This window comes from Hoplias malabaricus, chromosome 10 (genome assembly GCF_029633855.1).
Source record: "Hoplias malabaricus isolate fHopMal1 chromosome 10, fHopMal1.hap1, whole genome shotgun sequence".
In the NCBI taxonomy this organism is placed as follows: domain Eukaryota; kingdom Metazoa; phylum Chordata; class Actinopteri; order Characiformes; family Erythrinidae; genus Hoplias; species Hoplias malabaricus.
Window position 1 is genome coordinate 9,850,262 of NC_089809.1, and position 22,625 is coordinate 9,872,886.

The following is a 22,625-nucleotide window of genomic DNA, read 5'->3' on the forward strand; positions in this document are numbered from 1 at the left end:
GATTGTCTAATCTTAATGTTTACTAATCAGTTGTCACATCAAGGACAAGTTTAATGTTTCAAATGGAAAAATACAACTTATCACCTCTTAATCCAAATGCCCTCTCAGTGACATTGCTAGTATGTGAATGAACACCTGCCAAAAGAAAAGTGAAGCTGCTAAATTGGGCATGTACACCTAACTAAATAAGCAGCTTTGGGTCCAGAGCCTACCTGGAATCATTTGGTGCAAGGCAGGAATACAACCTGGAGGGGGCGCCAGTCCTTCACATGTCAACACACACACACACACACACACACACACAAACAAACAAAGTGACTCACACAGTCACATCTATGAATCGCCTATCCACTTACCAATGTGTGTTTTTTAACAGTGGGAGAAAACCGGAGCACCAGGAGGAAACCCATGCGGACACAGGGAGAACACACCAAACTCCTCACAAACACCCGAAGCAGGACTCAAACCTACAACCTCCAGCTCCCTGGAGCTGTATGACTGCGACACTACCTTGATTGATTTCTTGTACTATTTCAGTAAATCTCGCCATTAAATAAAGTTTCCTGTTTATTCCACTTAACTGTTTAAATAGTATGCGACATATGAATGAAAATTTAAGCAAAAGTTTGGATGACAAGTGACAAGTTTTCTGTTGGAAATAAATTAGCAAGTCTTTTAAAGTGAAAAGAAATCTTAGATGTCTTATGTTTCTGCATATTGCAGATATTGGGAAACCAACAACCTATAAAATAGACAATGGCTACATTTTACAGGTTAAGTTCAGCAATAAAACTATAATCATGCATTAAAATGTGCAGTATGTGCAATTTTTTCTAGGGAAGATTGTTTAAACAAAGACAACCCCCCACACACACACCAAAAAATAAATTCACAAATAAATAAAATAAAAATAAATAAATAAATAATAATACTCTGACCATGAGTGTCAAGTTTTTTGCATGTGTACATTATTTAAAGCTATTATTGAACAAATGAGGAGGAAAGAAGATATGTCAAACAAGCAACAGAAGTAAAATAAAAAAATATATCAAAATATAATACATGCCTACATCCACATAAAGGGTTTGTCCAATATTGATATTGTATAAACCAAGTAGTGTTGAATCAACAGTTTTGTCCCAGTGTGTTTGATTATTGGCCCCGGAGGAAACCCATGCAGACACCAGCAAACACACCAAACTCTTCACAGAGTCTCGGCTGGAGTGGGACTCGAACCCACAACCCCAGGAATCTGGAAGTGTGTGACAGTAACAGTACCTGCTGTGCCAACCCTTAATATATAAATTGCATCAATTTTATTTAAAAAAAAAAAAAAATGTAATTCCTTAATTTAAGCAAAAAGCCTAATGTCCCATATGTGCTACTGGTGTTAAATTTACAAATGAGCAGAGGAAAGTTGTAGTATGTCAATGTTTCATTAAAGCATCATTTAATACCTAAAAAGTTAATATAATAATATTATTATTATACCAATTAATATTCTTGAAACATTTAATAAAAAAAAGCATTTAATAAGGCATTGGATATAATTTATTACTTTTTTCTTTTTTTAATATTTCAAATTGTTACTAAATATTATAGAAAACTGGTGCAGATGATAATCCAAAACTATTTAAACATACATCAGCAATGACATAAAAATTACCTTGTTTTGTTTTTCCATACTCGCTACTTCTAAAGTAACCTATAGCCCCATCTGTTGCTCTGCAAAGATTGTTATCCCCCCTTTTGCATTCTTCATTGGTCAAGTCACCCAAAAGGTCACAACAAAGCAGTTCTGGGGTGGATCATTAAGCAATCTATTGACACTGATTTGGTGTTAGCGTGTTAGTGTTGCGCTGGTATGAATGGATCAGACACAGCATTGTTGCTGGGGCTTTAAAATCATGATGACCACTGACTGTACACTAGGCATTCCTAGTTATTGCTGCATGTGTGTTAGAAATAGTCCTTCATCAGTGGCTGCTGAATGCTGAAAACAAGACACTGGGTATTTTTGGTGGGTGGACTATTCTTAATCCAGCAGTGATTCCCAGGGGGCACTGCTGTATTTGACCTACTCATACAAGTGCAATTCACATTAACCAGCACTTTGTCACTGCAGTGCAGGGAAAGATAAATAAAAAAATAAAACATGGTGTGTGCCTGGACCATGAAGAACTTGTGGTTTTAAAAAAAGTATGCAGAACATCATGGGTACTTCAGTGTGTATTGTAGAACAACAGAGTGCACCTGTATAGTAAGATAAAACGATAAGATTGATAAAGTGTGTAGCAATAAAGTGGTAATTTTAATGTTATGGCTGATCGGTGTATCATTAACTTTCTGGCTAATGTTTACAACTTCGGTCAGGACTCGCGTGACGTCACATTTCAGCGACCGTTCCCTCGTCTGTATATAGCAGAGAAATGGAAGAGACTGGAGCTTTCAGGCTTTAAATGTTTATTTAGATGCCGTTTTGGAGGTATGAATCAACATTATAAGGTGAGTAGAAATGTATTTTCTAAAGAAAACTTGTTGGTGAGCCGCTGGCTTTATGAAATCCGTTATTAAGACGGTGTTTCTGTTTGGTACTGGCTTATTTTATACCGAGAGCTCATCCATTGCGGATGTGGTGCAGAAAAAATGCGCATTAATGCGGCAGCTTTATGACAAGGCACGGTTTTATTTACTTTCTCTTTATTATTTTCTGTTTTAAACTATATTTTGGTATTATCTCGTTTAGCTGTTTGACTTTAGCAGCTGAGAACGTTAAACGTGCAATAACTAATTCTGTACCACCAAAAAGTAGCAAACAGTACTCATGTTCAAAAGTGATTATTTATTGCTTAAGTTCGTTATTTTATGTTATTATATAAAGTGCCACTCCCCTGAGATGAAAAGTCAGTTGACTTTCTAGTCACTAAATGAACCTGTTCCATAGGCATAGGATACATTATATATTAATATATTATAATGTAAAGATTTGTTAGGAAAAAATAACAATATTCCTTCTTTAATATTTTGTTCTGGCCATTTTTACATGAGTGGTCATTTATATTATAATATTTTTAGTGAACTTTGGACTTATATTTGACCTTTTACTTTTTGAAATTAAAATTGAAAAATTAAATTTATGCTTTATTTTCATTGTACAAGAGTGGAATGAAATATGACATATGCATTTAACCCATGGCTGTGAACTCGTCTGTCTGTCTCTCTCTCTCTCTCTCTCACTCACTCTCTCACACACACACTTGTGATCATTTTATAAGTATTCTTGAAGAATTTTTATTGGTTTATTCACTATTAAATTTCCACACAGTCTTAAGGAAAGCTGCTGAAAATGTATGTTTTAATTGGTCAGCGTAGATATGTACATGTGTGCATCTGTTTTTGGATAGGTTTGCACTTAAATAGTTGCATACAATAAACTAATTCCGTTTAAAATAATCACTGTTATTGATAAGACAAGGCTGCTGAAATTTCATAAATATGACAAAAGTATATCTTAACATAAGATCCTTTTCACTCTTTATACCAATTTGTACAGATATCCATGGATATTGTGAACTGACTGCTTTTATGTGTTGCTTTTATAAAAGTTTGTCCTTTCATCTTGAAATATTGACATGATCTTAAGGGAAGCTTTTTGCTATACTATAATTTTGTTCACTACAAATGTGTAGCTTTTACTGTTCTGTTGTTGTTATAGCCAGGTAATTATTTAAAAGGAGTAAGCCTTGGACTGGGCAAGGTGTGCATCGAGTCCTTGAACACCTAGCCATCAGTGTGATGGCATGTCAGCCGTGTTGTGAATGGCACTGCGTCTGCCTGATCCATGACGGAGTACTATGAGGAGGGGGGGTTGCTGTATGAGCACTCACCTCCCATGCACATTAAAGTGGAGTCCCCCGAGGGTCCCTTCGGAGGCGGTGTCTCAGAAGATGGTTTCCCTAGGGAGGATGACGACTCGGATGGCAGCTGTGAACAGGGTGGAGGGCTGCCTGCTAGCCTGCCTTTCAATGTTGTGGTAGTCCATCCCAACATTGTTGGCCCAGGAGTGTCCTCTGATGAGCTTATTCCCATTGAACAAAGTAAGCTATTGATGTTTTTTATTATATGAAATGTCTAAAATTAGGCAACAGGTCCTATCAGTGCTGAATATTTTATGATGATATATGCTAGCCAATTGTCAATGAGTAAAATGTCCCAGGCATTTTGTAAAATGGTATTTGCCAATCTGTATTTTGACGAAACCAGGGTGTGCAGTCCCAGCTTATGTCAGCTGTTTTGCTTTTTTACAAACAAAATAGAGCAGTTCAGCGTAATATGGGAAGTGAGTGTGGAAGCCAGGAGGGTACATCATTGCCCTTTGTTTACTGTTAACAATAACAACTTTTATTTTATTATGTATGTCCATAAGACTATTTACTGGATGCCACTCAAAGCTGAGAGAGCACAACAGGCCTCGCTTTCTCAGAGTGGGTAGAAAGGTTATCCCACTATCCTTGTCTCAATTTAGGGGATACACACACACGGTAAAAAATAAATAATTGATACAGTGCTGATTTTGCAAGTTTTCCCACCTACAAAGAATGGAGAGGTCTGTCATTTTTATTGCAGGTACACTTCAACTGTAAGAGACTAAAAAACTAATAATAAAGTATATCAGATAAGTATTTGATACAATAGAAAAACATAACTTAATATTTGGTACAGAAAATTTTGTTTGTATTTACAGAGGTCAGATGTTTCCTGTAGTTGCACCACACTGCAGCAGGGATTTTGGCCCACTCATTAGTTGTCCTGACTTTGTGTTTCGGGTCATTGTCATGCTGGAAGACCCAGCCATGACCCATCTTCAATGCTCTTACTGAGGGAAGGAGGTTGTTGGCCCAAATCTCACGATACATGACCCCATCCATCCTCCCTTCAATATATTGCCGTTGTACTGACCCCTTTGCAGAAATGCACCCCCAAAGTATGAGGTTTCCACTCCCATGCTTCACAGTTGGGACAGTGTTCTAGGGGTTGTACTCATCCTTTTTCTTCCTCTAAATACGGTGAGTGGAGCTGATAGCAAAAAGCTCTATTTTGGTCTCATCCGACTTCTCCCATGCCTCCTTTGGATCATCCAGATGGTCATTGGTGAACTTCAAACGGACCTGGACATTTTCTGGCGTGAGCAGGGGGACCTTGTGTGCCCTGCAGGATTTTAATCCATGACAGCGTAGTGTGTTACTAACAGTCATCTTTGAGACTGTGGTCCCAGCTCTCTTCAGGTCATTGACCAGGTCCTCCTGTGTAGTTTTGGGCTGATTCATGACCTTTCTCACAACCATCCTTACCTTACGAGCTGAGATCTTGCATGGAGCCCCAGACCGAGGAAGATTGACAGTCATCTTGTGTTTCTTCCACTTTGTAATAATTGCACCAACAGTTGTTGTCTTCTCACCAAGCTGCTTTCCTGTTGTCCTGTAGACCAGCCTTGTGCAGGTCTACAATTTTGTCCCTAGTGTCCTGAGACAGCTCTTTGGTCTTGGGCATTGTGGAGAGGCTGGAGTGTGTGTACAGATGTCTTTTATACAGGTAACAAGTTCAAACAGGTGCAATTAATACAGGTAATTAATGCAGAACAGGGCTTCTTAAAGAAAAATTAACAGGTGTGTGAGAGCCAGAATTCTTGCTAGTTGGTAGGATATCAACTACTTATTTCATGCCATAAAATGCAAATTAATTATTTAAAAATCATACAATGTGAATTTCTGGATTTTTTTTTTTAGATTCTGCCTCTCACAGTTGAAGTGTACCTACAATAAAAATGATAGACCTCTGCAAAATCAAACACTTATTTTCTCATTTTCTCCACTGTGTGTATATATATATATATATATATTTGCATCACCATTATATTGTAATGATCTTACTATTGTTATAAATTATAACACAATGAAATTTTCTGAATAAATCATGGATATGCTAACTTAATTTCGAATGCCCACATAAGCTCAACAAAATTATAGGCTATAATCATCAACAACCAGTGTTAACTGATTTAATATTCAGCATGGAAATATGTACTACTCTGACTAAGTAGGGATTAATATGTGTTTACTATGATGATGTGTTTAATCCATTTATTTTCACATTTAGACAGAGGTGTTTCAGCATCGCTGACCTCAGGGGGAGCAGGTAAAAGGAAGAGCCGTTTCAGCGGTGCTGAGCTGGAAGTGTTGGTGTCAGAAGTGACTAGGTGTGAGGGAGAGCTCTTTGGGCCAGCTGGCAGGCTTAGACGCAGAGAGAGAGAACGAATCTGGGCTGGGATCCTGGAACGCGTGAATGCTGTGTCAAGAGTCCCACGCACTCTTAGAGAGGTAAAGAAACGCTGGGATGATCTGAAGAGACGCAATGGTGGGAGGTTGGCAGATGCTAGGCACCGCTCCTGCTACCTGCCGTCCAGCAGAGGAACAACAGTTCTGGGAGGGCCACCTCAGCTGAGTCCAAGATTCCAGCAGACACGTCAAAAGCTTACTACAAGAGGAAAGGCCAGCTTTTCCTGCCTGTCTGACACTGATTTAGGTGAGGAGCGTGTGAACATAATATTTTAAATAACTTCTTGTGAAGATACATATCCTAATAAAGTATTAGGACTCTTACCTAATGACACTTACTATTGCAATAGGTGTGCATACCTAAACACAGAATTGAATTCTAATTTTATGCATGGTGTCAACACATTAACGTATGTGATTAATCTGGAAACTTTAATGCGTTCATTTCTTTTAACACAAATTAATAATTTTATCAAATTTGGACACAACGTTCTCCCATAATTCACTTATTTTGCACAGCATAGTAATGTGTTAGTGGTTTCTTTAGATGTAATAACAGCATTGCTACTGCTGAGTTCAGTAGGTAGATTAAATTATATTATGCTTAAAAAATTATTAAATCTAACAACTACCTCTCAGCCTTACCTTCTTATTCTCTTTTTTCCCCCCTCTCTCTCTCTCTCTCTCTCTCTCTCTCTCTCTCTCTCTCTCTCACTCACACTCTCTCACTCAGACACACACACACACACACACACAAACAGCTGCTGTGAGAACTTCGACACATACTTTTTCTAGTGCCTGGCTTAATTCACTCATTTATCTCTTAAAAAGTTGTTGAAGCTGGAATATGGGGGTGTTTTCTTGTCTGAGCTGTGAGTTGTATGCTGCAGTTTTCTCAATTATATCTCTTTTCTGAGCTTTGTTGTGTTTGATGTTAACTCTCTCCCTGAAACTTTTACTCAACAGATTACGAGATTTTAATTAATAAAAACTACTTTGTAATAAAATAGAGAGAATGGAATACTCTAACCAATTTATTGTGCACTGTACGTGTTTGTTTTATCTCCCTTCCAAAATAACAAGGAAATACTAGCATTATAACTTGCAATTTGCAATTAATCTGGCAATAAATGATGCTTAATCACAGAATGTTATTGTGATTAACTTGATTAAATTAAAAGTGTAAAATTACCTGGACCTTACCGGGACTTTGTCCCCCTCACACCTTTTGCTATTCCTATTCTTGTGATATCACTTCTGTAACAAGAAGTTTTTTCGAAGGCATATATTGTGTGATTTGGGAAGTGTTTAGTTATTCTCTGTGATTCTGCCAGAGCCTCATGTGATTTTTACTGCTTTTGCTGTTATAGGGACGTTTGATTTATAACGTCATTTATAACGAGACAATCCTTTTTTTTATTTATTTATTTATTTATTTATTTATTTTTACACTTGTTTGGCCAAATTAGTAGCTATCAAGCTTCTATGTTAGATTTTTATTAAATAAATCACACCCTCACTCCCCAGGTTTAAGTCAGTATGCTAAGGTACTCAGAATTCACTAATCGGAATTCACATAGTAACACAAATATATGTTGCATGTGTACCATTTTTAATCTGTATTTAACCACTTTATGTAGTGTTTTAGTGTATTAAACATTTGTGAACAGCTTGTGCAATCTGTATTGAACTGTGGGGACTTGTAAACTAAAGTATTTGAATTTACAATGAAGGGGCCTAATTAGAAACATTGTTTTTTTTAGTATATTAGCTTTAGTTTCATCTAAATATCTGTTGTTTTTGATGACTTAAACATGAAAGTGGTAAATTTTTCTAAATGAAATATCAAATTCAGCTGCAGCAGGTAGTGTTGCAGTCACACAGCTCCCAGCATCCAATTCCCACTCCGTGTGACTGTCTGTGAGGAGTTTGGTGTGTTCTCTCTGTGTCCGTGTGAGTTTCCTCGCACAGTCCAAAAACACTTTGGTAGGTGGATTGGCAAGCCAAAAGTATCCGTAGTTGTGAATGTGTGATTGGGTATCACTCTGAAAGACTGGTGCCCCCTCCAGGGTGTGTTCCTGCCTTGCGCCCAGTGATTCTGGGTAGGAGACCCTGAACTGGATAAGCGGTTACAGACAATGAATGAATATTTCCCATTTTCCTTTTGTTTCAGTTGCAGGAGATGGTTCTGAAAGAGATGGCTTTGAAAAAGAGGAGGAGTGCGTGGAGCAGGAATGTGAAGAAGGAAACAAGGATTGTGAAGGTGTAGATAACAGCATGGAGGACAAACTGGGCTTAGGCCTTGGACTAGGAATAGTACCCCCTCCAACATCAGAGCGCTGGTTACCTCCTTCACCGCTCTACAGTGCTCCTTTTCTGAATGGAACGCCTCAGCCCAGTCCAGAACCTTCGCTTGGACCTCATCATGGCCCCCTAGAGCCCCCTCCATCACGCACTTCCTGGCTGGAGGATGAACTTCGTGGACTCGGGGAGGCAGCCGTGCAGCTCGGAGATCGTCTGGAACAGAATTTGCGCGAGTTTGGTGAAGGATTCAGACATGATATGAGGACACTTGTAGCCTCACAAGAGGCTCTCACAATAAGCTTGCAGCAAAACAATGTGCTTTTGCAGCGACTTTTGGGACTTCTTGAGATGCAAAATCAGCCTCCCCAGCAACAGATTCCACAGCAACAGCTGGTCCAGCAATCATCACAAGAACTTTCACGGCAGTTGCAGCAACAAGGGACTCAGCAGCAACTACCCCAGCAGCTTGAACAAGTTCCACAAAATGCAAGTGAGCAGTTAGCATCTATTACTTCAGTACCCCCACCCCCAGATATTTTAGATGGCACTTCTCAGCCTGAGCCTTCAAATGAGATAAATACTCATAGGCCACGCCGTGGTAGACCAGTAGACCACAGGAGAAGGCGTAGACATTAGATATGTAAACTGTCTTCAGTTACTTTAGACAACTGAAGTACACATTATCCTGAAGTTTGTGTCATGCCCAAATAAGGAACTCTGGGTCTAAGCATTTTTTCTATAAGGAAAATGAATACCATTTTTTTTAATTATTCTTTTTACAAAGTGTTCCAGATATGTCATGATTCATCTTGAAAAGTTTCTGCCCCTAAATGTTTCTTTTAATTAATAATGATGAATATCAATCACATAACTCAAATAACCCTCTGAACAAAAGCTACATAGAATAATATGAATTGACTTTGGATCACTTCTGTTTACAACAGCAGATATTTTTGTCACGCTTCATTTTCCCTGTAGAGAGAGAACCACCTTAGACCTAGATACATTTCCTTGAGCATTAAGCTAATCACAGCTTGATGAATGAATTCATTGGTCTGTGGCTATTTATTTCAATCATTGTTTTATATTCTAATGTACAGCTGATTAACAGCAGGTTGTGCCATGTCTTTAAAAGCTTAATTTTATTGTAATGCCTTTTAGCAGACATTATGAACTACTTGTAAAAAGTTATTTAAGCATTGTATTTAATGGGTTATTCTCTGTCAAATTTCTGCAGACTTCAATAGAGCATGAAAATTGGCAGCACTGTTTGCTTCGGTATGGTTATTTGATTAGCTAGAAGAGGTATAGTTGCCTGGAAATCGTCTGAAATCATCAAGGTACGACAGGTAGCCAGCATACAAAAACTTGATTGCTTCAATTTTTATTTAGCACTTCACCAATTCAAGTCTTGGAATATTGCAGGTTTCTTGAACTTATTTAGGCCACCTCTTTGTTTCTGTAGGCATTGTTCAGTTTATCAGCACCACTTAACATTGAGGTGCGCTTTTGTACTTCTTCAATTACAGACTATTGCTCTGCATGCATTGTTAGCCCACTTTCAGTTTGTTCTTAAATGGATAGGAAACCCCACAGGACCACGACACAGCAAGTATTGTTTAAGAGGTGGATCATTCTCAGCACTGCAGTAACAATGATTTGCACACACTGTGCAGCAACAGATTACTGTCACACGCAATGATCTGACACGCAAATAATATTCGCTATTTGGTGGTCTTAATCACTTGAAAACAAGTTAGAAGGAGGCTAAGATAACATCCAGAGCAACAGATGGACTGCAGTCTGAAATTTCTTTTATGTAATTTTTAATCAGTGTAGTTAATGATTCTTATTAAAGCCTGTTTCAATGGATATTTCATTTTAAGATACAAGTATCAGTAATGAGGTCTTTGACAATCCCATAATGACTGCATAAAAATGCCCTGAAAATCTTAGTAAAACCCAAAACATTAAATGCTCAGCACTTTTTGGAAAATACATTTCTTTTCATTACCTAAATAGTATTTGAGTTAGGTTTTATTTATGCCACAGAGCAACAAAGCCAAATATTCTTGGTAATAAGTAATACTTTTAATAGCACTCTTTCCTTTTATTTAATTTCCAGTCATTTATTTCTCAGCATCAGAAAGCATTTTCCAGAAACTTGCACAGTAGACTCAACAATAAAATGTCAGTATCAGTTTTTTTTTATTTTTTTAGTGTGTACACCCTTTCCCATTGTTACAGCTTCTATTTTCTTCTGGGGTTGTTTTCACTTTTTTAAAGAAGTCTTCAGGGATATTTTTCCCCACCCTTCAGCGTTTCGTTTTAATTCTCCGTGTCGTGTCCAGTTACAGTGGTTTTTTTTATTTTTATTTTTATTTTTTTTTTCCTTTCTTTGTTCAGTTAGGGATTTAGAGAGGTTCACATCAGTCATGCCCTTATTTTTGAGTTGTGTTCTCATAGTGGCAGGACAAGCACAAACACTTTTTTTTCGGATCCAAAGCAGTAATGGATCTTGAATTTATTTATTATTAATTTGTTAATGTAATGGGGAACACTTTGGTGGTCCATCACATCCTGGATTGTTTGTATGAGTTCCTGTTTTCTCTCTATATTTAATGTTTGCTTTTTTTTTTTTTTTTTTTTTTTAAATCAAGTTTTGAAAAATGATGCTTATGCAGGCAGATTATATCTTACCTATTTACATCTCCATTATATTTATATTACATATCCATTTTGATGCATATGAGAAAAACTGGAAATCTTAACAAGAGATAAATAAATAAAGGCTGGTCTCTACGTGTGCACAGTACTCTAGTGAACTATAATAATAATCATAATAATAAACATTTTGTAATGTTCAGGAAAACAAAAGAATCAGTCAATTCAAGGACACGTCTTAAGATTTCTTTTTAAGGAATATATGAATTATGTGTATTTAACATAAACAAAATATTTAATAATGGCAGCCTTATGCAGTTTCTTAAAATTATATGTTTGTTTTCAAAACTTCCATTCTTCAGGTTATTTGACACGGAATGACCCTAATGCCATTATATTTAAAATTACCTTTATGTACTCTGAAAAGGAACACATTAAATTATTGATGATTTCATTGATCATTTATTGTATTTAGTTATTCATGCATATGTTCATTTAATAATGGTCTTATTAAACGAGAGGTCCTGTTTTAATGGTCTTGTTGGGGTAAGGCTATTGGAGTCTTTCTTCCAGAAGCGAGAATCAATTTCTTGGTGTTGAAGAGGAATTGATACTGTGCTCTTTAATGAGTACATAATGCACTTAAATTCATGGGTTGAAAGGAAACATTTTAACCAAGCACTTCATTTCGATAATCTATGCTTTGCATGCCATGCAAGGTTGCATCTATAGATTGGTGGATATCTTTTGCAAAATTTATACCATGTAAATTCAAAGGACCTTTATTGGTCAGATGTGTCTGGATATGACCATGCATTAATAAAAACGATATGTCAGTTTATTATGCTTCCTGTCTTAACAACAGAGTACCTGAACTCTTTGTGGGAATGTATTGTAAACAGTTAACTGTGCACGCAAATCATGACATGAAATAGTATGCCCTTGAGCAGCCGCACATCACGCAAGGTCACCAAGCTTGTTGGTATATGGTCTAGAAGTGGATGTAGTCCCCTGCAATGCACTATGGAGCAGTGGAACTGCATCATCTAGAGTAATAGTTCATTCATTTTCTGTAACCGCTTATCCAGTTCAGGGTCGTGGTGGGTCCAGAGCCTACCTGAAATCATTGGGCATAAGGCGGGAATACACCCTGGAGGGGGCGCCAGTCCTTCACAGGACAACACACACACTCACGAACACTTTTGAAGCTCCAATCCACCTACCAACGTGTGTTTTTGGACTGTGGGAGGAAACCCACTCGAAAAGGGGGAGAACACACCACACTCCTCACAGACAGTCAACCGGAGCGGGAATCGAACCCACAACCTCCAGGTCCCTGGAGCTGAGTGACTGCGACACTACCTGCTGCCACCGTGCCACCCCTAGAGTAATAGTTATTATAAGAATAATATATTACATTTATATAACGCTTGCATGCTAGAAACTAGTCTGATGTGTTTACAAAGCCCTAGTGTCTGTAAATGAGTGAAAAAACAAGCTGAAAAACATTGAAAAGCATGAACCAATATAAGGATATTCCTTGTGACTGCTCCGTAGATCGTATATACATATTTTTGCTGTTTTGGATCACTTAAAGTAGAAATGTCTACAAATTCGGCAGATGGCTAACTGCATTACCAAAAGTGCTACAAAAATAAACAACTCGATTTACAAATGAGTTTATGTGGTAATGCAAACAATGAATAAAAACTTACAGACAAAAGTAAACTTCATTCACGTACAAACAACACTTGGTTTTTCCCCCTCAAACAAACTGTTCCACACAGTTTTGAATTAAGTGTGCGGAGTATATTAGAAGGTTAATTGTCAAATAATTAATTACAGTAGTCTAACTGTGATGTAATGAATGAATGCACCAGTATCTCAGTATATTTACGGGAAAGGCTGGAGTCTGGCCATACCATGAAGATAGAAGAATTCAGACTTGCTCAGAGACTTGATATGTGGGACAAAGCTTAGATTAGAGTCAAACAGGACACCTAGATTTCGTACAGAGGATAATGGGCAGAGAGGGGTATCATCTATAATGAGGGAACAATTTGAATAATCAGAAATAGCTGACTTGTTACCAACAATCAGAGATTCAGTTTTTTTTTAAGCATTAAACTCAATAAAATTAGCCTTTAACCAGAATGTTTACTCCTGATTACAGGATAACAGTGAGAGTTATGATTCTGTGGGTTTAAGGTCAAGGTAAATCTGAATTAAAATTGAGACCGCAATAACGCACGATTTATCAAAAGTCTCTCTAATTCTCTTCTGGCTGAATGCCATCAAATCCTCACATAAATGCTCCAAAGTCTAGTCAAAGTCTTTCAAAACAGAGTAGGAGCTCTTACAAAATAAAAGAGGACACAATACCTGTAAATATCCTCCACTGGTGAGTATGTGTACACAAACTTGTGGCCATATACCCAGACAGTGAGCATATATCGGTCCATTGGCACACCACTGACTGTAGACCACTGCTGGTCCACCATCGGACCAGTCAGATTACTGTCCTGTACAGGATATAACTTCCTATAACATTTTTTCACTGAGACTTTTATTCTGGAAAACAAACTAATACAAATATCACGAACAACTGTGAGAGATATAATAATGAGTATAAGCCTGATATAAAATGATTATGCTAAAAATATTGACACTGTGCTGGATTAAAATTATTTACTAATCTTATTTATAAAAGATAACAAAAGAACCTAATGAAGGAAATAAATGTAAATTGGACTTTGATAGTGTAGAGGGTAGTGTTTTTTATATTTATATTTTTCCAATCTAAAATAAAATCTTTCCATCTATTTAGTCAAATAGAATGGTAAATTGAGGGAACACTATTAAACTGAGAGAACATGTTATTAAACTGCAGTTTAATTATTGGTATCTAGATGACATCTTATTGTTAAAATCAGTGTTTGAAAAAAAACAACATTTGAGTTGCCAATTCACCTACCAGCATGTGCCGGGGGTGGTTTGGACCGTGGGAGGAAACCGGAGCACCCAGAAGAAACCCACACGGACACGGGGAGAACACAGTCACCCGGAGCGGGACTATTACTCAAAGATAATAGACTTTAAAGTTGTTGTTCTCAAAGCACACATGTACACATTCTTTTATCTGTTACTTAATACTACGTTCGTCCATTTTTACTAGTCAAATAGGGTGAAAGATATGATATGATATGATATGATATGATTTTTAAAACCCTGCTAACGTCCAAGTTACAAGCAGTCGCCGCTGCTCTCCGGATCAATAGGCGGCGACATGTTTGACACTGTTGTTCCCGGGAAACGAAGAAGAAGTAGCGAAGCGAGAAGGGGGGGACTCTCTCGGTAAAACATGGCCGCTTTACGAGCTCGAGAAGAAAATGCAGCAGAAAGCCACCTAGATAACAGAGAACCTGACAGGGGAGATGAGCTCAGGGCTTCATCCAACGGAGCTGTTGAGCCGGAGTCCGAGTCGTGTGAAAGAGTGAAAGAAACCAGCGGTTACTGCAGCCCTTTATCTGACATCAATTCCCCTCTCAACTCTGACTCTCCAAACTCTCGACTTCACACTGAATCTAAACACTCCGGACGGGTGCTACATAACAGATCTCCGCCGCGTGAGGCAGAGAATGACTGCAGTAAACTGTCCAAAGAAAACGAGGGTGAGCACAAAGCATTTCCAGACCGTTTGGAGCTCGGGTCTTGTTGTTTCATTGTGCTGTATGTTTGCTTTTAGCTATAACAGTGATCAGCCTATATTGTGCTGCATTTGGACAGCACTAAAAACTTTAGTGGTCAGTGTTTTACCTAATTTCATTCATTATAAAACACAATAGATACACAATCAATAGTTAATGGCATTAGGTTTCATTTTGAAGTATATCTCTAGGGGTACTTGAAGGTTTTCAGAATAGACATATAATAGACATCATTTTTAGTATTACAAGTAAAGATTTTTTATACATATGTTTTTCTGAAGCACTGTGATACATATTGTGCATGTCCATATATATGACAATATTTGACTTTAACAATAAACAATATTTGGGTTGCAGTGAAGGTAGTGTCGCTGTCACCCGACTGAAGGTTCCTTGTGGGTTCAAACTCAATAATCCAAATTCGTGTCCATATTCCATTTTTTCAGAAAAGTATGGCATTACATCAATGTCAAAACTATAGGATGCAAATACAACAGTGCAAATTATGAGCTTGCAAGTTTTAACATTTCATATGTGTACATAGCTCTCTCACAAGCGCAAATGTTTCCCTCATGCACCAAGCTCTTTTCCCTCTGGCTCTTTCTGTGCTGGAGAGGATGTTTAGAAATGAGTGGTCTTTGACAGTTCGAGGGTGTTTCTCTCAATGAATGCTATAGACTAATATCTCATGTTTCTGTGACTGCCTGCCTCATACGCTGTACATGGCCCGCCTACTGGGAGAAACCTTCTGAAGTTTCATTTTGAAATGGGGACAATAGAAAATAAGAGACAACACAAGGTTCAAAATTATTTTCAGAGTATTGTTCCAAGGCTGTTCCACAGCGTATAAGTACAGTGAGTGTGGGTAGAAAACGAGTATACATAGCAAATGAACAGGATTCAACTCCCAAATTAATCGATTCTTTGAGCATCTGGAAGTAGGGATCAACTCTTGGCAAATTTTTCAGGGAATCAAACATCAGAGTTGACTCAGTCTTGGTTTTCTAATGCCTTCTTGCATCATTTCCACATGTATTTCACATATTACTATGATCTAAACCCTGGCAACAGTGAAGGGTTCTCCTAGTATTTGGGTCATATACAGTCTATAAGGCAGGCAGTCACAGAAACAGGAGACATTTACCAGTAGCGTTCACTGGAATGGCCTTGACTTTACCCCCAAACTGTCACAATGCCTTCCATTTCATAATCAGAGCATGGAAAATCCGTTCATGTGAAGAAGTAACACAAAAGAGCATTGCATGTGAGGGAATCTTTAAAATCGAAGAAAAATGAAAACCATTCAAGAATGGAAATAAAGCTTGTTTGAGAGCGAGATTATGATCAGTGCACATGTAATTCCTCTCTCTGTGGTTGCAAGTTTCATATTTGTGCTTGTGAGGGGGATATGTACACCCTCAAAATATTAAAACTTGCATGTTTATATTTTCCATCTGCTGTTATTGATGTGATGTCATAGAGTAGTATTGAAATACATCAGACAATACATGTTTGAAATTTCTAATATCACTCCAATTACATGCATTACACACATTACTGACTTAACTGTGCATATCACAATTTCATTCTTGTTGCACATTTTGTTCATTTTGTTGTTTCATGTAGGCATAGTGTGGGGGAAGCATAATTAATGCAACTACATTAAGTTACAGAACTGATGGCTAAATGTTACCATGGTGATGATATTACATCACCATGGCAACATTTCACCTTTCTGTCCAAAGGACAAACTATTTTTCTCTGTACATTTAATAGTGTGTTGGCTTTGAAGTATAATTGGCATGCCTCAGTATGCTTGGACATCTATAGATGATTTATACCCGTTTTTACTATATCATATCAAAACCACAATAAACTAAGTCATTTATCTTTGACAGGGCATGAAACAAGCCAAGTGAAAAAGCAGTGCCATACTGCAGATGATCTGAGTTTTGATGCTGAGCAAAATATAGAAGAGAGAGGCCCACTGGGAGAAGATGACGAAGAAGAATACACAGATATGAGTATGGATATGGAGTGTGATGAAGATGATAGGGAAGAAGAAATGGGAATGGGAGAAGAGGAAGGAGCAGATGAGAGGAAAGAAGAGGCTGAAGGAGGCAGGGCAGGAGAAGAAGAAGAGGGTCGTGAGGAAGAGGAGGAGGAGACAGATGTTGCGGTAAAGCAGAAAAAAAGTCGTATGGAATGCCGTGATTGCGGCAAGAAATTCACTCGACGAGAGACATACAACCTGCATCGCCACTTTCACATGCATCAAGATGAGCAGGCCTCTCTCACCTGCAAAGAATGCGGCCTCACCTTTCAGCATCGCAGCAGCCTCATCAAGCACCGCACTGAACACAAACGGATTGGTCTTCAACATCCAGAGTTGGCCTCACGAAAACAAAGGCGTAGAGTGTTTAAAGAAGAAGAAGAAATGTTGTTTGATTGCTACCATTGCAATAAACGATTTTCGTCTCTGGTCCGATACAGACTTCATGCTTGTCAGCAAAACTTGGAGAAGCCTTATCGCTGCCCACTGTGTCGTAGAGATTTCCAATACAGAGTGTCCATCAATGCTCACATGCAGAGCCATTCGTTAGATAGTCCTTACCGGTGCCTTGAGTGTAACAAGGGCTTTCAGTGTGCAGTGACTCTAAACATTCATCAGCGCTCCCATGCTGCCCTCAAACCCTATGAATGCCCTGACTGTGGTATGGTCTTTAGGCACCGCTCTTTTATGGATGACCACCGGCGTAAGCATACAGAAGAAAGACCTCATCAGTGCAAGATATGTGGCAAAAATTTCAAATACAGTAGCCTTTTGCAACAGCATCAGTTCTTGCACACTGGCCAGAAGCCATACCGGTGCTCAGAATGTGGGAAGAGATTCGCATTTGCACAAAACATGCGTGCACACTGTCGCCAGCATAAGAGTAACTCAGTCTGTGTTCGTACAGTTTCAAGAATTACAAATCATGATGTGGCCTATGCTACTGATTTAGGATCGGTAGAGAAAGAGAACACAAACCATGATGCTGAGAAACAGCGCAACTGTCCTCTTTGTCCTCGGATGTTTTACAAAGCAGCTGACCTTAGGGAACACATGTTAATACATGAGGTAGAATATGAAAATCTGAGCAAAAAAGCTGATCAGGTTCATGCTTGCCCATATTGTCCACTTAAATTTATGGATGAATCCACCTTACAGTCCCATAAGTTAACTCATGAAGTTACTTCAGCACCTTTGAAGAGGGAAGTTCTCAGTGTAGCAAGGGAAGGTAGTACTGAAAACATGGTAGGAGGAGGAGGGGAATGGGGTGATTTAATGGACAAGAAACCTCTGAAATGCAGAGATTGTGGGAAGTGCTTTCGTTACCGTTCTGTTTTAGAACTTCACATGCGCATACACAACAAGGGATACCAGTGCCACATTTGTAAAAAGTCATTTAGATTTAGCAGCTACTTGCAACAGCACTTAATTATTCATTCTGGGAAGAAGCCATATAAGTGCCCAGACTGTGGTAAGGACTTTGCATTTCTTCAAAATATGAAAACTCATCAGAGACTGCACCAACAGAAGCCTTTCCGCTGTACACAGTGCCGTAAGGGGTACAGTGATGAGAGTCAACTGCAGCGTCACATGCTTTCTCACTCAGGTGAGAAGCCCCACAAGTGCCACCTCTGTGATAAGAGTTTTGGTTTAGCTTACTTGCTTCGTGACCACCTGAACACTCACACTGGGGAGAGGCCCCACCGTTGCCAAGAATGTCATAAATCATTCCCCTGGCTCAGCAGTCTCCTCGTCCATCAGAAGATTCATGCTCGCAAGCGTCAAGCTTTGAACCAGTCTTACTCTTTCTTTGCTGCCTCCCAAAGAGGGAGGACAAGGGGCAGGGGAAGGAGAAATTTTCGGTGGATTTCAAGCTGGCCAAGGATGGGGGGAGATATTGATAGGACAATGCCGGTGCAACAGGCTCCTTTTCCTGGTCAAATTTTGCAGGGAACAGTGCTGCCAAACATAGGGCAGCAGGCTTCCATCAGTGATACAGATGTACTTGAGATGAGATCCCAGCAGTCATTACAGTCATGGCAAAATGAGAACCAGGCTCGGCCTGTAAATTTGCAACAACAATGGCAAATACACATTAAGCCTCAACTACAGCAGCATGACATGAAGCAACAGTGGCAAACAGGAGTGCATCTGAAACCTATATTGCCAAAACTGGAGGGTATACCAAAACTTGCACATCCACAGCAACAACAGCATAATCCTCCCTGGGCTGATGCTGTGCTGTCGGCTCAAGCTGGTCCAGGTTCCAAGCTGCATCTAGAGAACAGAACAACACAAGATAATGTTGCAGATTTGGCATGTAATATGTCCTTTAGTCCTGCTCCATTACAGGTGCTGAATGAACAAGAACAAAAGAAGCCTCCTTTCTGGGCAAGCTCACCAATATCAACTTCAAAATCACCATCCAATGCAGATGAATCATCAGGGGACATGAAAACATGTTCACCAGTGACAAAATCTACAAATTCCCCAGACAAATGGTCAGTTTCTTCGGATGCAATTCAGCAAAAGTCTGAACTTTCATCAGCAAAGGATAAAATTTCTCTTGCCTTAAAAACATCAGCTTGCTCACTGGAGGCAAACAGTGAATCCAATAAAATTAAAATTGCAAATGACCAGTCACATGGACAAAGGTTGTCTGGTCTTGCCAGTTCATCAATTAGTGCACAAGAGGAGCAAACTACAGATGAGACCAATAGTAAGCCTTGGAGTTTTAAATCTGCACTAGAAATGCCTAAATCTTTGAACGTACAACATAAACTTGCACAGGAACGTGAGTCCCAACTGCATTTAATGCAGCATGATTCACAACAGCAATTGCAGCTGGTCCTGCCACCCCCACCACAAATCCAGCTTCTTCAGCAAACGTTGCAGCAACTACAGCAGGAACAGCCACAGCAACAGTTACATCTTCTTCAACAACAGCAATTTCATCAGTCACGGCAACAACAGAATCCTGTGCCTTCTGTCTGGGAAGGTGCGCCTCAACCAAACCAGGTGGGAACAATCAGTATTCAGTTTGGGGGAACTCGGTTTGCTCCAGGGCCTGGAAATACAGTATGGGGCTTCCAGACGACTCCAGTTGTTTCCCCGGCTCTATTAAATGGACCAATCCCGCAAGGGCCTGTGCGGGCTCAGCAGCAAGCGCCTGTGGTTTCGGGCCCTCAGATCCTCCTAAACCAAACCTCTCCATTTATCTCACCACCGCTCCCTCTGCCATCTCCCCTTTCATTGCCTGGTTCTCACCCGATCCATACTGTAGCCAGCCAGGCACCTCAAGGCATCTTCTTCACTCCACAAGGCATGGTGACCGAGAGACCTGTCATACCACAGGCACTTGCCTCACCTCATTTAACGCAACAAACAGGCCCAGATCGCCGTTTCCACTGCTTGGTCTGTGGATGCACATTACCTGGGGAACTAGAATTGCAAGTGCACTACATGCAACATGCACAAGGAGAAATATGACTTCAGAAAAAAATAAAGGAACTCACTTCAGTAGTATTTCTCTGTGCCCCTTGTGTACAATTTTAAGATGCTAACGAGATGGCAGAATGCTCTGTGATCTGTTTCACTTGATTTTCCTCTTGCAGATATATCCAGTAACTGTTCAATTCATGATAATACATTGTCCACCATGTTCAGTATGTTTTTTATGTCCATAGAATTTTTTTGCATCTTTGAAAAAGTAAAACACACATATTTAACATAAATGTATATTAAGGTAATGAGAGATTGTGGATTGTTCATTGTCTGGTTCACTCATCATGGAAAGGTTCACCCTGAAAAGCAGCTGATATTTTCAGGTGGCTTGAGGAAAAGAATTCACAAGACTTTGTCAGTGACAATATGCTAGTCTAAATATTTAAAAGGGCATTTTGGCCTAAAACAAGCTTTTAATGTTCATGTTGCATAATTTTAATAATCTATTCAGCTTGGAATTCCTGTGTCTAAATCAGTTTGTGGAAATTCCGTTGTGTATTATTTTGTGTTTTCATTCTTTTTGTGTTGTTTCTCACTACAATTAGTCACTACTACATTGGCCAGCTACCAGAGGGCAAAGATATTATATTAAATGCAACCCAATCTCTTGTTTTTTGGCCCCAAATCATTTGTAATTTTTAAAAATTGTTTCCAGATTTACTCCTACCTACATAGAGGCTTTCTTAGTCATTAAACTAGGAAATTTCATTCAATCCCATTGTGACATCATTATAGCACATGAGTAAATAAGAATCTGACACACATTATGTGCAAATGCAAGCAACATCTACCCTATTGTGTTACACTGTGTAAACGTTTTACCCCACCCAAGGCTATGTTTATTATACTGTAGTTTTAACATTTTTAATATTCCAAATCTTGATGTTTGTCAGTATATTTTCCTCTTATGCTTATGCAGAGCCAATACAAATATTGTCATGTACACATTCTTAGACAATAGGCTGTGTAGTTCTTTTTGTTACTTTTTCATTTACTGTATTGTGTTGTCACATCTTTGAAACATTTAAGCTTATGTGCATTTCACTGCTGTCTTGGTTTTATTCCAGTGTTAACATGACATTTGTACACTGATCAACTATATTATGACCACCTACTTGTTTCTGCACTTCCTGTCCAAGTTCTTCTGACCATACAGGAGCACTATGTAGTTTTATAATTACACACTGTTGTCTATTTGTTGCTCTTTATACTTTGTTTTCCCCATTTGCCCCTGATCTTCAATGGTCATGACCACCATGGAGCAGGTATGATTTTAGTGGTGGTGGCAGTTATAGTGATGTGTTAATGTGTGTTGTGCTGGTACAAGTGAATTAGACACAGCGTTGCTGCTGGAGTTTTTAAACACTGCCCACATGCTCTGTGGTGGTCCTGACCATTGAAGAACAGGGTGAAAGGGGGCAAGCAATGTATGCAGAGCAACAGATGGACTCCAGTCTTTAACTGTAGTACTAAAGATTGCTTCTGTGTAAACCATTGGAGGTTTTCATAATTTCATGGTTGATCGGCATACGGTACAATCCAAAAAAACTTTTCTGGAAGAAAGAGGTTTTGTCTCTTCTTGAACTGTTAAAACCATTGAAATGCTCATTTATTTGTCTACCTCTGTCTGATTGTTGTAGATTTAGATTAAATAAAACAGAGCTTGACTGAGCTGACTGTTTAATCTCATTTTAAATCAAGGATTTGCCATGTTTATCTTTTGAATTGTCTGGCTTTGATATGAATTCTAGGTTTGTTTAGGACTGTGTAGGACTCTAGCAGTTTTGGAAGTGGCTTGGGACCATATTTTAGGACTTTTTTAAAAGTGGGGAGCTAGAAGTAAAATAATATAAATTGAAATATTAGAAAGTAATGTCTTTTCAATCAGACATCAGATATTTCCAAAGGCATTTACATCTAACTACTGGTAAAAATGGATATACAGAATACATAACTAATTATCCAACACCAGTACCTAAACAAAAGACTATTCTTGGGGTTGAATTCAATCAAATCATGTAGAGAAATATCCAGTATATTCATGTAAATCAGATACTG

At 38.7% G+C, this 22,625-nt stretch overlaps 2 protein-coding genes across 2 annotated transcripts; both read left to right on the top strand.

Annotated features, from left to right (window-relative positions):
- Positions 1 to 2,377: 2,377 nt before the first annotated feature.
- On the top strand, positions 2,378 to 12,132 carry si:ch211-261d7.3 (uncharacterized). Its single transcript, XM_066682245.1, has 4 exons — positions 2,378 to 2,505; positions 3,716 to 4,097; positions 6,157 to 6,582; positions 8,509 to 12,132. The coding sequence occupies exons 2-4, from the start codon at positions 3,842 to 3,844 to the stop codon at positions 9,273 to 9,275; spliced, it is 1,449 nt and encodes a 482-aa protein (XP_066538342.1). The 5' UTR covers positions 2,378 to 2,505; positions 3,716 to 3,841; the 3' UTR covers positions 9,276 to 12,132.
- A 2,515-nt stretch (positions 12,133 to 14,647) lies between these two features.
- On the top strand, positions 14,648 to 22,224 carry zgc:66448 (uncharacterized protein LOC327401 homolog). The gene is made up of 2 exons (XM_066683776.1): positions 14,648 to 14,974; positions 16,909 to 22,224. The coding sequence occupies exons 1-2, from the start codon at positions 14,665 to 14,667 to the stop codon at positions 20,550 to 20,552; spliced, it is 3,954 nt and encodes a 1,317-aa protein (XP_066539873.1). The 5' UTR covers positions 14,648 to 14,664; the 3' UTR covers positions 20,553 to 22,224.
- The last annotated feature ends 401 nt before the right edge of the window (positions 22,225 to 22,625 follow it).

Excerpts from the sequence above, each read along its gene's own strand:
- si:ch211-261d7.3 (XM_066682245.1), top strand. The coding sequence starts at position 3,842 with ATGACGGAGTACTATGAGGAGGGGGGGTTGCTGTATGAGCACTCACCT. Across the intron at positions 4,098-6,156 it reads GCTTATTCCCATTGAACAAA|ACAGAGGTGTTTCAGCATCG; the intron begins GTAAGCTATTGA and ends TTTCACATTTAG. Across the intron at positions 6,583-8,508 it reads CCTGTCTGACACTGATTTAG|TTGCAGGAGATGGTTCTGAA; the intron begins GTGAGGAGCGTG and ends CTTTTGTTTCAG.
- zgc:66448 (XM_066683776.1), top strand. The coding sequence starts at position 14,665 with ATGGCCGCTTTACGAGCTCGAGAAGAAAATGCAGCAGAAAGCCACCTA. Across the intron at positions 14,975-16,908 it reads ACTGTCCAAAGAAAACGAGG|GGCATGAAACAAGCCAAGTG; the intron begins GTGAGCACAAAG and ends TATCTTTGACAG.